The sequence below is a fragment of the Chionomys nivalis genome, chromosome 10, assembly GCF_950005125.1.
Source record: "Chionomys nivalis chromosome 10, mChiNiv1.1, whole genome shotgun sequence".
NCBI classification, from domain to species: Eukaryota; Metazoa; Chordata; class Mammalia; order Rodentia; family Cricetidae; genus Chionomys; species Chionomys nivalis.
The window spans coordinates 83132012-83148714 of NC_080095.1; the positions used below are offsets into that span (position 1 = coordinate 83132012).

At 38.5% G+C, this 16703-nt stretch overlaps 1 protein-coding gene and 1 pseudogene across 1 annotated transcript in view; one reads left to right on the forward strand and one right to left on the reverse strand.

Moving 5' to 3' along the window:
• Positions 1–16703, reverse strand: part of Cog5 (component of oligomeric golgi complex 5) — a 224784-nt gene that overhangs the window by 73355 nt on the left and 134726 nt on the right. The window contains exon 11 of the mRNA XM_057783089.1: positions 5466–5547. Coding sequence (XP_057639072.1) covers positions 5466–5547 — 82 coding nt within the window. The remainder of the gene's footprint in view (positions 1–5465; positions 5548–16703) is intronic.
• On the forward strand, positions 12984–13373 carry LOC130882695 (protein FAM136A-like; annotated as a pseudogene).

The following is a 16703-nucleotide window of genomic DNA, read 5'->3' on the forward strand; positions in this document are numbered from 1 at the left end:
TTGAAAGGGCATAGCATCTTCCCCCACTGCTTCCCTCCGTCTGACAGTATTTACTGAATCTCTGCTGTGGGCGACTGAGGATGCCACCTCCAAGAAGAGCACTCCTTGTCTTATGAGGCTTACATTCAGGTGGTGGGAGGCAGACTTGGCAAGTAAATTATTAATATGGACTATGGAGGAAAATAAAGCATATTTATTTATGACATATTCTGAGAGAAGTCTAAAATGAGAAAAAGAAATTCTGTTTCTATTCCAAATGGTTCACAATGATAGTGTTCATTTCTTTCTGTCGAAACTTAAAAATATGGATCATAACCCAACAGGTTGCTGAATCAATATTATTAATCTGGAAACCACAAGAGAAAAGAATAGACAAAAGGCTTAGGAACCATATTTTGGAAATATTCATGACCCACAGAAAATTACTAGGACTTAATATATAAATTAATTTTATCTTCATGGTTATAGGGTTAGCCTTGAACTTTTTGAATAAAGTAAATTTAAATTTATTGTCTGTCAAATCCATGAATTATACTTTCCAGTAGAATATTTTTGTTAGCATGAACATGCATAATCAGAAAGAACATGTTCCTAACTAGGAAAACTTCCCCTTAGATACATTCTGCCAAAATATTACTTAGACAATCTGTTACATTATCTGTAATCTTCAGCTCTGCAGATGGCTGCATCCCTTAACATTGCCTGCCTGGAATCTGAAGCAGCACCGTGGCACACCACAGGGACTGTGCATGCTATAAAAATGAAAGATGGTTCATAATCAACTTACTTCGGAATTTTCCCCATGGAAGTTATTAAAGTAATAATGATATCGAAGATATGAACTATAAAATGTGAAATATTAACAAGAATCTCTAACATAATTATATTTCCTCTCAGTAGCTTCTTTGACTCACAAACAGATGGACCTAAGAGGTAAGCACTGAAAAACACACACTGAACTTGGCAATTAGGAAGTAGGTCACTGGTAACTTTAATGAGAACAATTTCAACAGAATGGTGGAAAATAGTCAGACCTATTAGTTTCACCTGGTTGAGAAATCAAGAGAATGAAAATGAAGACAAAAAACATCACTCTCAGGAGAAATATAGACAAGATGATAAAAGGAGAACAAACAGTAACTAAAGAGCACTCTTATTTCAGTTTCAATTAGACTGGAAAATGTAAGTTTACATCCAAGGAGAAGAAATCAGGAGATTTCCAATGCAGAAAGGAAAGTACCAACACGTTCATAAGTGTTTTCTCAAAACCAAACTGAGCAAGAGTAAATGCACAACTAGAAAAGGGAGAAATTCTATGTAGCTGAAGGTCAAGGAGAGGAACCAGGGCTCTATTTTGAAAGAAGAGTATCAGAATCTGAGTTTCTTCATGAGACACTGCCTGGCCTCCAGAGGTCTGATCACTCAGTGAACAAAATGAGAAAAAGTAGGATAGATGATGGCAAGTACCAAGGTCTATAATGGTTAAAGAAAGTAAGACAGGCAGACAAAGATGAGAAGCTCTGTGTGTGTGTGTGTCCTCTCTCTCTTACACACACACACCACACCAATAGTATCATTATCATTGCTTTTGAATGTAGCATGAGGGCCTGCTGGTTGGGGTTTCTGTCCTGTCCAGACCACCAAAGAAGCAGGATGTGACCTGCCCCGCTGAAAAAGGTACTGAGCCATGTGGCTAACATAGATAAGAATAATGGGTTTAATATAAGTTATAGAACTAATAAGAAGCCTGAGCTAATGGGTCAATCAGTTTATATCTAATGCAGACTCTCTGTGTGATTTTCTTGGGGGCTTACCAGTTGTGGGAACTGGGCAGGACAGAAACCCCAACAAGCAACCCCTCATGTTATATTTGAAACTAAATTAGGAGTCCTGTGAGATGGCTCAATAGGAAAAGGAATTGTTGCCAAACTTGGAGATCTATGCTTGGTACCCAAGACATGGCAAGAGAGAACTAGCTCCAACACTCACACAAGGCATACTTTGAACTTCACATAAAGTACATTGGTGTGCATGTACACACATACACACATGCACAGGCATGCACAAATAAATAAATGTAATAAAAATGAACAAATAATACAGTCATGGTGGCAATAAAACTAGATTAGGGACTTATGATTCTGATTGATCAAGATTATACTAAAGGGCAAGACTGATCCTCCTATATGAAGTACAGAAATGATGCAATCTATGAAACAATGGTTTCCAAGACATTTCACATCACAGAACAAATGATATGATTACTGAGAGACAGGAAACATAGGCTACCTGAATATTTACTTTTGGAAGGAATTTCCAGGCCATAGCACAGGGAAGGGGTAACGACCAGCATATCAGATCATGGAAGGATGTACCAGAGAGGGGAGAGGTAGAAACTCAAGAGACCAACAAAGGGTTCGCCCAGAGAATGAGGCAAAACTCTTATCAGCATTTGTGTTATAAAACCCCTAGCAGGATAAACAGCCACCCCAAACATTAGAGGGAAAATATCTGTTCACCACGTAGACTGAGAATAAATAATTCCTGTTCCAGAAAGCCTGGCTAGGACCTTCACAGTAAACTTTTAGTATGTGGAAAGGTGCTAGCAGTTCTGCCTCAGTAGCAGGAAATAGTAAGTCCTAGATTAATCACTGTTCCAGTTTTGCTAAACAAACAAACAAACAAAAAACAAGACCCCAAAGATTCAATCTGTATCTGAGTAGTTGCAACAGATGGCAAGAGTATTTAAAGGCAGCAAAGGCAACCAAGCACCAAGCAAGGTGGGATTCAGTGTCTGATACACAAGAGAAATATGCTTGTACCAAAAAGTAGGAGAATATAATCTACAAAGAGAAAGCAGTCTACCCAAATAACTGGGAGTAAGAGCAACATAACAGTGCCAAACATGGTACTGCTAGACAGCCCTGCTGCCTAGAGCACCAACTCCTTGTGTGGGGAGGGTGAGCTGAGGTGAATTTACCTTATGGAACTGTTATACAATTTCCACGAGAAAAAATGTGCTGAGCCAATCAGTATTCAACAATATTCTAAAATGTATGAGTTTAAGACTTTTCAAAAAAATAAAAATATTGTGTTTAAAAAGTTTAAGATTTTCCTGTATGGCCGGGCGGTGGTGGCACACGCCTTTAATCCCAGCACTTGGGAGGCAGAGGCAGGCGGATCTCTGTGAGTTCAAGACCAGCCTGGTCTACAAGAGCTAGTTCCAGGACAGGCTCCAAAACCACAGAGAAACCCTGTCTCGAAAAACCAAAAAAAAAAAAAAAAAAAAGATTTTCCTGTATGCTAAAGGCTCTGGGGGAGTAGATATCATTCTGAAAAAAAAAATATTAACAGATAAATTATGGCCAGGATGATGATGCAATGAGTAAAAGGGCTTGCCCTATAAGACTGATGTCTTGAGTTTAATTCCAGGAGCCCACATAGAAGATGGAGAAAATCAACTTCCAAAAGTTGTTCTTGGAGTTCCAGATGTGTGTCATAGAATGCTTATATCAGAACATTTACACATATAAAATAAAATAAAAAGTTAAAAACAAAAGACTGATAAAAGGAAAAGAACCTGTCCACTACAACCCTGTATTTTAAATAACTTGTAAAAAAGTAACAGAGTACATTTTTGATATTTGACAATGATAGCAGTCAAGATAAAAACTCAGACAGTGTTCATTTTCTCTTCCTAGAATGATGATCTTGCCAAGGAGCCTCAGAGGTGATAAACTCTTACACATCTCTCTCTTTTTTAATCAATTACTTTATTAATTTTACATCCCAGCCACAGTCCCCCTACCACCCCCTCACTTCACTCCCCCTCCATTTCTGTTCAGGAAAGGGCAGGTCTCCCATGAGTATCAACAAAGCACGGTATATCAAGTTGCAGCCCATGCAGTAAGACTGAGCAAGGTGAGCCACCATGAGAGAGGTGGGGCTCCAAAAGCCACTGAAAAGCCAGAGACAGCGCCTGTTCCCATGCTAGGAGTCCCACAAGAGGACCAAGTCATACAACAGTCACATATGTGGAAAGTGCGGGTCAATCCCATGCAGGCTTCCTGTTGTCGGTTCAGCGTTCGTGAGCCCCTCTGACTCCAGCTTAGCTGATTCTGTAGTTTTCTTGTGGTGTCCTGCACCCCTGTGTCACCCTCTCTTGCAGGATTCCCGAGCTCTGCCTAATGTTTGCTGCATCTGTTTCTATCAGTTGGTTCCCATATTTCACTCTTTCTAGCTACTCTGCCATAGTTCAAAGTCATCCTGAGTTCTATATTGAGGTCCTGTCTCAAAGAAATAAAAACAACAAGAAAAGTTATGTGAATCCTAATTTTTTTCTTTAAGTTTATTTCGTTATTATTGTATGTATACAGTCGGGGCTGGGGTGTGCATTCCACAGTGTGCATGTGGGTATCAGAGGACAACTCTGAGGAGACAGTTCTTGCTACCTACTTTTTTCTGTTTTAAAGCAGTGCTCTTTATTTAGCTCAGCACTCCACACAAAATCATGCAAGATTTCTCTACCTTTCTATGGATCCTGTAATAAAGCTTAGATCACCAAACTAGAGTGGCAAGTGCCTTTACCTGCTGAGCCATCTGATAGCCCGAGTGAATCAGATTCTAAGGATCAACTTGTGATGCACAATTCAGATCTCTTTATTTATATCAAATCTTAATTTTTACATCTTCGTTTAAAAAGTAACTCACTCGCGGTGGTGGCGCACGCCTCTAATCCCAGCACTCGGGAGGCAGAGACAGGCGGATCTCTGTGAGTTCGAGGTCAGCCTGGTCTACAAGAGCTAGTTCCAGGACAGGAAACAAAAGCTACGGAGAAAGCCTGTCTCAAAAAACCCAAAAAAAAAAAAAAAAAGAAAAAAGGAAAAAGGAAAAAAAAATTCACTCTAATAAAGAATTAACTAAAACTTTAACATCAATTGCTTTATACTATCCACACAGGAAATGTTCAGTCCAATTAAGAATATTCTAAACTGGATGGTAGTGGTTCACGCCTTTAATCCCAGCACTAGGGAGGAAGAGGTAGGCAGATCTCTGTGAGTTCAAGGCCAGCCTGGACTACAGAGTGAGATCCAGGACAGCTAGGGCAACACAACACAGTGAAACTCTGTCTCAAAAAATAAATAAAAAAAAGTCTAACAGAAATGACAGGAGGGTTATGTTTGTTTGTTTGTTTGGTTTGGTTTGGTTTTTCAAAACAGAGTGTTTCTGTGTAACAGTCCTGGGTGTTCTAAAACTCACCTTCTAGATAGAACTGGCCTCTAACCCACAGAGATCTAGCTGTCTCTGCCTTTCCAGGGCTGGGATTAAAGGCATGCACCACCGCCACCCAGTCAGGAATGGTAGAATAACAAAAAATTGTTTTATAAAACAATACAGCAAAAGTTTAACATCAAATTTTAAGGCAACTGAACATCTGAAATGAACCCAAAAGGATGGAAACTTACAGTTTGTTGCTGCATGAAAGTGAGAAGTAAGTGCCCGGGTAACTGCACTCCAAAACATGTACAAAATTTCAGGCTGTCCATCCTGTGGGCAAATACACAAACAGGAAAACACTGTTTATTTCAAGATGTGCAGCAAAGGCAGGAGAGACACCCACAGTTACGAGCACTGGCTGCTCTTCGGGAAGATCCATGAGGTTCCCAGCACTCATACCAGGTGGTTCACAACTACAGGTAACCCCTGCCTTAGGTACCGAGGCACACGTGCCATTCACTCACAGACACTTATTCACACAGGTAAATAGTAACCAAATAGGGGAAGACTCAAGTTTTATTTTACATTCAAGTAATTAGTTGCTATCCTGTCCTGTTCTGCTACTCATTAGCCCCGTGGCCTTGAGCAAGGAGTGTGGACATTCTCAGCCCTCCTCTCCTCATCTGTAAGATGCGCTGGCAGAGGAACCATCCCTTCTGCACCATTACGAAGATTACAGATGTTAATAAAAGTCTTGGATCAATACAACATGTAATAAACCCTCAATGAAGGTTAGCTATATATTAAGGTTTGTTTCTCTTTATGCACCAAATCAAATGTATATATATTTTCTTATTGGAGACATTAAAATATTAATAGATTTCTTAACATTAGGAGTAAAATCACATCATCACATTGATGACAGGCTCCTACTACCTACTTTAGAATAAAATCTATGTTATTATTATTTTAATATGTTATTGAGTTTCAGAAGAGAGTATGGTCCTTGTATACACACACCATGACTTCAACCCAAAGACAGTGATTTGAAATAAGAATAAATTTTCTCTTTTTGGTTCTTTCGAAACAGGGATTCATGGAGCAGACCATAAGGGCCTTGAGCTCACCACAATTCATCTACCTCAGGCTCCAGAGTGTTGTCATTATGGGCATGTTTCACCAGGTCTGGTCTGAACATAATATTAAAATCAAATTGCTTTGACAGCTGAAAATTTTTTATTTACATTCTTAAAAGTGATACAACGTTGCCTTTTTGAGGTACGCATATATGTGGAAAGATGCAGATGCCTATCTTCAAAGTACCATTACATGTTTCCCAATGCTAAGTGAAAAAAAAAATGGTTCAAAACATATTTTGGGGGGAAACTTTTCATAGACTGAAATACTTTCTCTATATAGATAATATGAAGGAATTTTACATGTTAAAATGAATAACAAAATATTTTCAATATTTAATAACTGAAATAATATGAATAAAATTAGTATGTTAATTAAGAAACTAATTATATTTTCTGGAAAGAGTTTTTTTTTTTGTTTTTTTGTTTTTTGTTTTTCGAGACAGGGTTTCTCTGTAGCTACGGAGCCTGTCCTGGAACTAGCTCTTGTAGACCAGGCTGGCCTCGAACTCACAAAGATCCGCCTGTCTCTGCCTCCCGAGTGCTGGGATTAAAGGCGTGCGCCACCACCGCCCGGCCTTGGAAAGAGTTTATTTCATTTCACATTCAGATTTCTGAAACTGTCTCTGTTCCACAGACCATTCAATTTCACTCCTTAGATATTGTTTGCTTTCAGATGTGATCTTAAAATACAACACTGAATTTCTATTTTTACAGCTTTGCACTCGCTAAGAAACCATGGCAGGGCGTGCTGGTGCAACAGGCTGCTGAGGCTTTCATCATTGCCTTTTATGCTTTCCTTCTGCGCCCTTGTTTGCTGCATTTGTTACATGTGATCTTTCAGTCTGCTTTCATCTTCTTCATGGGTTGAGCACTACAGATCTCAAGTCCATCAAAGGCTCCATTTCAGCTTTTGTTTCCCACAAAAGAGTTTTAATTTTATATGCTCTCATATCTCACTTTTCTAAGGCAAAAATGAAGATGCATCTTCTGAGGCTACTGTTGAATAAATGAATTTAGAATTGCAAACTTCAGGAATTGATAAACTAAATAAAAATTAGCATAAAGATTTTAGCAAACTATAGTTATTTCCTGAATAAATACTAATGTAGGGAAAGTTCTTAGGTTATCTCAAGCAACTATCACCTGTTTGTGTATTAATATAAGGAATTATTCTTCCATTCAGTATAGCGAATTATATACTTTAAAGTGAGATAAACTTGAATGTAGAATGAGGAAAACTTGTTCTATTTTGAGTGGATGGATTCATCATTCTCACATTTTATATATGAACCACAACAAACAGGGTCAGAAGAAGAATTCAAACAGAAGTGGGTTTGCCTATCCTTCACAAAATGTTCAGCTTCAACTATCACTGGTGGACTTGCAGAATGTCTCATCCACTACTACAGTATGCCACACAGCATCGATTCTGACCAAGGAGCGCACTCTATAGCCACAGAAGCACAGCCTTAGGCCTAAGCTCATTGACTCTACAGATCCTACCATGTTTCCCTCCTTCCTGAAGCAGGCCTGACAGAATGGTGGAATGGCCTTCTGAAGACAGTAATAGCACTACTTACCTGACAGCAGCCTGAAGGGCTGGGACAGGGTATTCCAGGAGGTGGTATATGCTTTGAATTAACATCCAATATAAAGTACAGTTTCTCTTATAGCTAGCTAAGATTTATCAGTTCATAAATCAAAGCGGGTGAAAAAGAAATGCTTTCTGTCACTCACTATTACCCATAGTGACCCACAGCCTTAAGCTCTACTGGCACAGAAGTTGGGGTTCCAGACAGGGGAGTGCTCCTGCCTGAGGCACAACAAACATTCCATTTAACTGGAAGAATGAGATTTGCTCCTTGGGTCTTCTGATGCCCATAAACCAACAGGCAAAGAAAGGGATCAACGCTCTTAGGAGGAGTGATTGATCCAGCTGCTGGGGGAATTTGGATTTCTTCTGCACAGTGGACGTAGGGAAATCTATGTCTGGAGTGCAGGAGAACCTTTAGGGTATCTTTTGGTGTTACCATGTGATTAAAGTCAACTGGAAACTACTACAAACGACAATCCAAACAAAATGACAAAAAGCACAGCAGACCTTTCAGGAATAAAAGTATGGGTTACTCCTCCAGGAAAAAATCCACAGCCTGGTAAAGTGTGGATATTTATATACTAATATAATATTTTTATATTAATATATAACATATACAACATATATAATATGATACACATATATTAAGCGGATATTATATGTTTTCTTTATTTATCATACACCACTGATTGAGACAGTACCAGTGGTTATCATTAAATTATGAGACATTAAAAGACAAAGCATTCCACAAGGGACACTGACATCTATTCTAAAATAAATTATGCTTTTGTGGTTGCACATAGATAGTTATATCATTCTAGGGAGAATTATAGCCTAGCCGGGCGGTGGTGGCACACGCCTTTAATCCCAGCACTTGGGAGGCAGAGGCAGGCGGATCTCTGTGAGTTCGAGGCCAGCCTGGTCTACAAGAGCTAGTTCCAGTCCAGGAACCAAAAGCTACGGAGAAACCCTGTCTCAAAAATAATAATAATAATAATAATAATAATAATAATAATAATAATAATAATGAATTATAGCCTGGTTATTCTTTTAATTTAGAAATTACATATGACATAAGGAGATGTGATTACATGCCAGGTTGACAAACGGTGGACCTGTGATAGCTAAATCTAGGTCACACCTGCTGGTAGGAGACCACACAAAAAGAGCACAGGAAAAGAAAGCTTTTGCTTTTTACATGTTTGCCCATACTTTTATTGGTAAGTTCATCTATCCTATTGTTGAGGCATTCCCCTGATGGTATGAGAACCTACTTCTTTGGAATTCTCATGTATAATGAAGATGAGCAGTTTTCAAGGAATTCTCCAGAATTTCTATGACCTAAACAACTACTGGTTTCTTTGACTTTCCATTACGAGACAGCCACTGTCAAACTACCTGGACCACAGCCTATAAGTCACTCTATAATACATTTCTTTTACACACACACACACACACCACACACACTTTGATTAGTTCTGTTTCTTCCTTCCTGTACAGAACCCTGACTAAGAAACCAGATGTGGGAGTTTTGTTTTCAGATGTAAACAATGAAGGAGGAGAAAGGAAAAGCTACTACTAGAAGAGACGGAAGAGAAGTATGCACCTATCAGAACTGTAGAATATTCCTTTACACTGTGTGAATATATGACGCTGTGATTGGTTAAATAAAGAAGCTGATTGACCAATAGCTAAACAGGATAAAGTTAGGCAGGAGAGCTAAAGTGAGAATTCAGGAAGAAGGGTGGAACTGGGGAGTAGCAACAGATGCAGAGAGAAGCAAGACGGGCAAGCCATACTGAGAAAAGGTACTGAGCCACATGGCAAAGTGTGGATAAGAAATATGGTTTAATTTAAAATATAAGAGCTAGGCAGTAACAAGCTGAGCTATTGGCCAAGCATTTGTAATTAAAGTAAACCTCAGGGGGTTTATTTAGGAGCTGCTGGCAGGACAGAAACTCCCAATCGACAAATGGCACCCACTGTTAGGTAACAACCTTCCACACAAGATCTGACAAAGCTTTAAAAAGGATCCTAAACACATGAAAGTGGAGTCAAGCACTGCTTCTTAGTAACTGCCTTTTCTACCAACAAACAGAGGCACAGCCCCTTTAAGAGAGGTTTCCCTACTCAGTGCTAGCAGCAAAAACCACGCAGCTCCAAAAACTCTCCAGAATTAGGGCAGTAATTGTGGCTCTCAAATCAGTACCTCTGCCATGAAGCTTGGCAGAGACAGCCACCGAAACAGAGGCTTTGGCCCAAGCCAAGCTACTTGCTAGTTTAAAGGCTCATATGGTCAGAAAAGGATTACAGATATGTAATAGAGAGAGATTCAGACAGAAAAAAAAATCTCTATGGGTTACAGTGTGTTTAAAAATATACATAGGTTTGTGAGAGAAAGAGAAGGTATAGACAGTCATAAAAAAGAAATACACAGTTTTAAAATAATGACGTCCTTCAAAAATGAAGTAAAGTAAAATAAATCATGTAAAGATGGAAAATATACAGAGTATCTGGATTCTGTATGTTATTAGGTTGTCTTTGAATTTTTAACTGTTAATTAAGGAGTGATATCTGCTAAGCAACATTTTATTATAAAAGGTGCTAGATTAAACCACCCTATATATTTAAAAAATATCTTCGCTTCAAAAGATAGGCTACTTTGGGAAAGAGGTTATGTTTTAATTTCTACGGGAAACAAAAGGCTGTAGATTCATTCAAAGTTAGATGATTAGGTCTGATTAAGGAAGACCCCCTGAAAATCCTGGCTAATAAGCATAAAGAAATAAACCTAAAAGAACTGATGTATATTTTACCTGCTCAAACATAAAACCAAAAAACATCTTTAACTGACTTGTATTTACCACATATCCCATACTTGTAATACATGTTACCTTTAAAATTTATATGTTTTCAGAACAAGGCCACCAGACAGCAATGGAAACTGATGGCCCAGTTGATCCAGCATCCACAACAATCTCAAGGCTGCTGGCTGAGATGATCCAGCCTCACAAAACAGCCCAGCCAAGACCTAACAATTATTCTGATTTTCTCAAGTTTCTCCTAAAAATTACCTGTGCCCCCAAACAAGTAGTCTAGAGAATAACACCCACATTCCCCAAATATGGGTTATGGATGTTTATTATCATTTAAGGGGGTTGGTTTCAAGTTGTTGGTCATAGCATAAAAAAAAGAGTAAACAAAAGAGTTAAATTGAAAGATCTCTTTCTGAAGTTAAAAAGGAAGATATGATATAGAAATAATGAAATAAAAGGGTAAATTATTGAGTCAATTTTAAACCAAAAAACAACAACTGATCTAAAAATATATTACATTGGTATTAATTTGGATTTATTGATACAAATTTAAGTTTAATTTTTGTTATGCTGTATTATGTTTCTACTCTTGTTTAGTGCATTATGATTATGTAGCTGAAATAAAACTGTAATATATAATTAAGAAATAGAGATTAACTGTCATCTATAATAGTCAGACTTAGAGTCACGCTAGGTATGTTTTCAAGGTTAGAAACAGATATATTTATATAGATAGAAGGTCTTCAAACACTTCCAAGATCTACAGATTATAGCATTTAATATACTTAATAACTTCAGGCTTTTCATGACAGTAAGACATGTCTGCCCCTGGCAGCACCAATTTACTTCAAAAAAGATGATGGGCATCAAAGAAACTACATATGGAGTTTGCTTTCTTTATGACCAAAAGCTAACCATTTGGTCTGAGAAACTGCCCTTGCCTCAACTGCTAGCAATATACTGTTTAAACTGGACCAGCAGGACACAAAAAAGGTGACTGGTAAACTTTGCTAAGACAAAATTCCTTGCTTCAAAGAAATGGCTGTCAGATATACTAGGCCTATATGCCAAAGTTGGTTGTCCAAATGTTACAGAAGGACCTAGGTTGACTGTCTAGACAGCCAGGTATCCCTGTTGTTAGGTAACATTTCACCCTCCTGGGGTGTTTGACAGAGTTGAAAATTAGTTATAGTTAAAATTTCATTAGTTATGATAAAAAGCAAATTAGGTATAAAACTTTAGAGTCACCAAGATAAGATCTATAATAGAGTATTTTCTCCAATTTTGCCAAATATAATGAACTAGATATTGTAACTGTAATTCTTATACTTCATAACTATTTTTGTTGATTAAAGTTAAAACCTTCCTTTTAATTAGACAAAAGGGGGAAATGTGGAATATTCCTTTACATTGTGAATATATGTCACTGTGGATTTTATTAATAAAGAATCTGACTAGCCAATAGCTGTACTGGATAAAGTTAGGCAGGAGGCTAAACTGAGAATGCTAAGAGGAAGAAGGGCAGAGCTGGGAAGGACTGAGCAAATGAAGAGAGGTGAGATGGGTAAGCCGTATGAGAAAGGGTACCAAGTCATATGGCAAAGTGTAGGTAAGAAATATGGGCTAATTTAAAATGCAAGCATTAGCTAGTAACAAGCCTGAGTTAATGGCTGAGCATCTGTAACTAATACAAGTTTCACTGTGTTGATTTGGGAGCTGCTGGCAGGACAGAAAGTTCTGTCAACAAGAAGGAACGGGGGGGGGGGGGTGGGAGTGGGGGAGGAATGAAAGTCCTCCTACCTTCCAGACAAAGGTATGAAGTGAGGATGATAGGGGACACCATGTGTGTCTAAGTCAAGTGAGCTGACTGAGAAGAAGTCAGAGAGAAGCAGTGGAATCAGGCTAAGATCAAAAGAAAGAGGATGCAAACGACTTAGGGAAAAGTCTGTGTCAGAGATCTCTGTGGAGAGATTGTGTCAGAATGAGGAGGCCTGCAGGCAATCAAAGACGCCAAATGGATATGAATTTTACATTAGCTCTTAATCATCTTCTGAATTCAAAGCAAAGAAATTCTGGCTTTGCAAATATAAAGCAAAGAAAAAAGTTCTCTTTGCGGAAAAATAACCATCAGGGGTTAAGCCTCAGCGGCTCTGACAAAGAAAAAAAGTATAAAAATTAAATAAACAGGGCACTGGCACGGTGCAGCACAGGGTTACCATGGTGGAGGTGCAGCAACTCAAGTGCAGGAGGCTGTGGACAGCATGGTGAAAAGTGTGAAGAGAGAAGACCAGAAGACACAGGGCCTCATGTTTGGGTCTAGTACCAACTGCCATGGAAAGGTTCTAGGACTGCCTGACCTGGTGCACCATGCACTGCAATGACAAAGCCAAAGACTTACTGGATATAGGAAGCAAGGAGCTACAGGTAAAGCAACAGCTGGACAGCTGTGTGGCCAAGTATGTGGGTGGCCACATGCACCTCATTCCAACAACGACCAGGAAAATGAAGGAGTCTCTTGTCAACCATAGGAAAACAAGATTGTTTGTTAGTGACCATGGTGCCGAAGGAAGGCTATTTAAAAGGAAGAATGGAAGATTAACCAGTTAAGCATGTTTATGAATGAGGACATGACAAGTTACAGGTAGAGCCACTCACCTCTGGACACCAGTTCCTTTGCATCTAGATCTTAGAAAGTTAAGTACAAAGAAGCTGGTGCTAAAATCTGGATAGCACGTGAGAATTCTAGATCCTAGAATTTCTCATGCAATTGTTTTTTGTTCTGGCAGTAGAAACTGCCCTTGTACCAAGGGCTTAAGTTATTACTATATGGACATCTAAGGTGGCAGGTTTCTTCACCCTGCTGGTTATTGTGAGGAGAGGTGTGTCTGTTGCCAAGCTCTTGTTTACCACAGAATCACCACACCACCCTGCATATGCTCTGAAACAAACCCAGTCAGCTAGTAAGTAATTCAGAGGGAGGAAAAGGTTTCCTTCACAGTCTTAAATGCAAGGGCACAGAGTGGACTGAAGACATAGGAAGGAGAATAATTTGAATAACTTCTAAAGGTTTCTTGTACTTTCTGGCTGTCAGAATTGGAAACTCCATTTCTTCAAATTCTGTTATTCTGGAAGCCCCCGAAGAAGCAGGGCATTGTTACACCGTGCATGGGAAACAGCTTCCTTCACTGACTTCTACAACAAGGTGACACACGCCCATGAAGAGCAAAGGGGTTTGACAACATACCAGTACATACTTTAGCTATATAGCAGTAGCTAAGAGTAAATAGCCAAACAGGAAGAAATATTTGATTTCCTCATTATAGACTGAAATGTTATCATTTGTTTTTCACCAGAGCCTTTTATCAGCTCGGGAAATGATAGATTAGAAAGAACTTTCATCGGGAATGGATTTTGGATTCTGTCCATGCTTTTCTTAAACGAGTTGGACAATAGCAGAGGTTTTCTTTTACACTCCCTGGCTTTCTTTTTCCAGTGAGAGCTACATTAAAATCTTAATTGACTATCTGAAGCGTTACATTTTCTTTCATATTCACTATACTTATCCCTCATGTAGAATGCTGAATACTGTCATTAACTCTCTGCCAGGCTCTAGTTTCTGCAGATTTGCATACTTTTTGTTTAAACTACCAGCTGACCTTTATTTCAACTGTTTATTCATTTTTTCATCTACTCACCTTATTACTGTGTGTGTTCATGTGTGTCCTGGGCACATGTGTCATGGTGCTTGTGTCAAATGACAACTTAAGGAAGGACTTCTTCCCTTTCACCCTCTTCTGCGTCCTAGGGCCCAAACTCAGGCTGCCAGGCTGACAGGGCTGTCACCTTTATCTGCTGAGTCATCTTGCCAACCCTTAATGCGTTTAGTTTCAAATGTCCTATCTGACTACTTTAAAAAATATTTTATAATATTATTTTTCAATTTTCTTATTATTGGCAATTATTTACTAATTTTAGTTTATTAAATAATTCTAATATACCAAATCTATAGTGTGCGAGAGATATTTTCAAAGTCTGAGAGTTTCTTTGATTTTTTTTTTCCTGTTGGATCTCAATAATAGCTTTCAGTTTAAAGGAGTGGACATTTTTCACTGTGAACTGATATTGCCGGGGACTGTAATACATGGAGTAGTCTGACGACTATAGCTATGAATGCTTTCCTCTACCAAGGGTCTATAGTTGTTTCTAGTGGGAATAAAAGTATTGTTAGCATCAGACAACCTTGTTTGCCACTGTGGGATAGATATCAGCTTTAATGCAATGCTTCTCTGTGGCTTGTTTGCTTGTACTGCAGTGATAAAATCCTTAAGACTCATCTCTAGACTAACAGAAATAGAAACCATCCAACCTGTACAGATAGAGTACTTACAATAATATTTGATTGTCTGTCTAACTGTCTTATCTTGTTTCAGTTGCTTAATACATTAAGAAGTCACAGTCAGGTTGACTATTTTACCTATAATGCTAAGATTTTGAATTTGGGTGCCTTAAAGTTTCTAACTAGAGATTCCAATGCTATTACTGAATCATATGCTATGTCTAAAAGGGCAAAAGAAAACACATTTTTGGCATAGTTAAAATTCTCATTAGTACTATAGCAGCTTAAAATGCTGAACACATTCCAAATTTAGCTTAATGCATCCTACACACATGATTACAAAACTCTGTTTGAAGATAAAAATTGCTGGCTTAGAAAATGAAAGTATCAAATCCACACCCCCACACAGCCAAACTGGCTTAATTCTGTCCATGAAAATCTACAGTCTGTTTTTCGCTATGTGGTTCCTAAATAATCTGTCACTAATTTGCTAACTCACTTTACAGTCAAGTGTTATTACAAAGTAGCGGTGATTCTACATTGACACTAGAACTCTTGCCTGGCCAAAAAAAAAAACAACCAAAAAACAAAAAAACCCAACCAACCAAACAACAACAACAAAAAACTGAAAGTCTCTTTTGCTTTCTTGAGCTTTTTTATTTTTTTAATATTAGATTCATTTATTTTATTTCATGGGTTATGAATGTTTCGCCTGCATGTATACCTGTGCATCGTGGATGTGCCTGGTGCTCAGAAGAGGTGTCAGATCCCCAGGAAGTGGAGTTACAAAACATTATGAGATGCCAGGTGGTGAGAGTTGCACCTGGATCCTCTCGAAGAGTGGTTGGAGTCAGTGCTCTTGGCTTGATGTGGGGTGGGGTGGGGTGAGGGAGGCTTGATCCTGTCCCAAGCTGGCATGCCAGACCTGTTGACTCCCCCCAAAGAAGGTCTTACCACCTCTGAAGAGTATATGGGGGATGGGAAGGAGGATATGAGGGTGTAGGAGAAAGGGAGGGAGGGAACTGGGGTTGGTATGGAAAATGAAAAGATTTTTAATGAATAAAAAATAGGAAAGAGTCAATGCTCTTATCCAGTGAGCTATCCCTCCACCACCTAAGCTTGAAAATCTAATGTCTAATAATCAGCCTCAAACTTTTACTTATAAAGAAATTATTGATTCATTTATGGATGCTATAGAAAACACATTACAGAGAGAGAAAACAATCTAGAATTAAAAAGAAATATGAATTGGTAAGTTTGAATGCATTTTTACCAATGATCATACTAAGGCAATACATGTTAATTTTACAAGACATTTATGAAATTACCAGGAGCAGAATTAGCCACTTCTGATAAACAAGAACTTTAAAATGGCTCCACAATTCTACTAAAATATCCATAAGCTTTATTCATTACATTAGATATAAATGGTCCACGATCATTTTATATTCAACTCAATGTGTTGCTTCATACTCATGTATTCTTGATGGATCTACTAAACAACCTCCCAAGCAATAAAGGATAACTGAAACTACCTCTTAAGAACATTCTTACTGGGGCTGGAGAGATGGCTCAGAGGTTAAGAGCATTGCTTGCTCTTC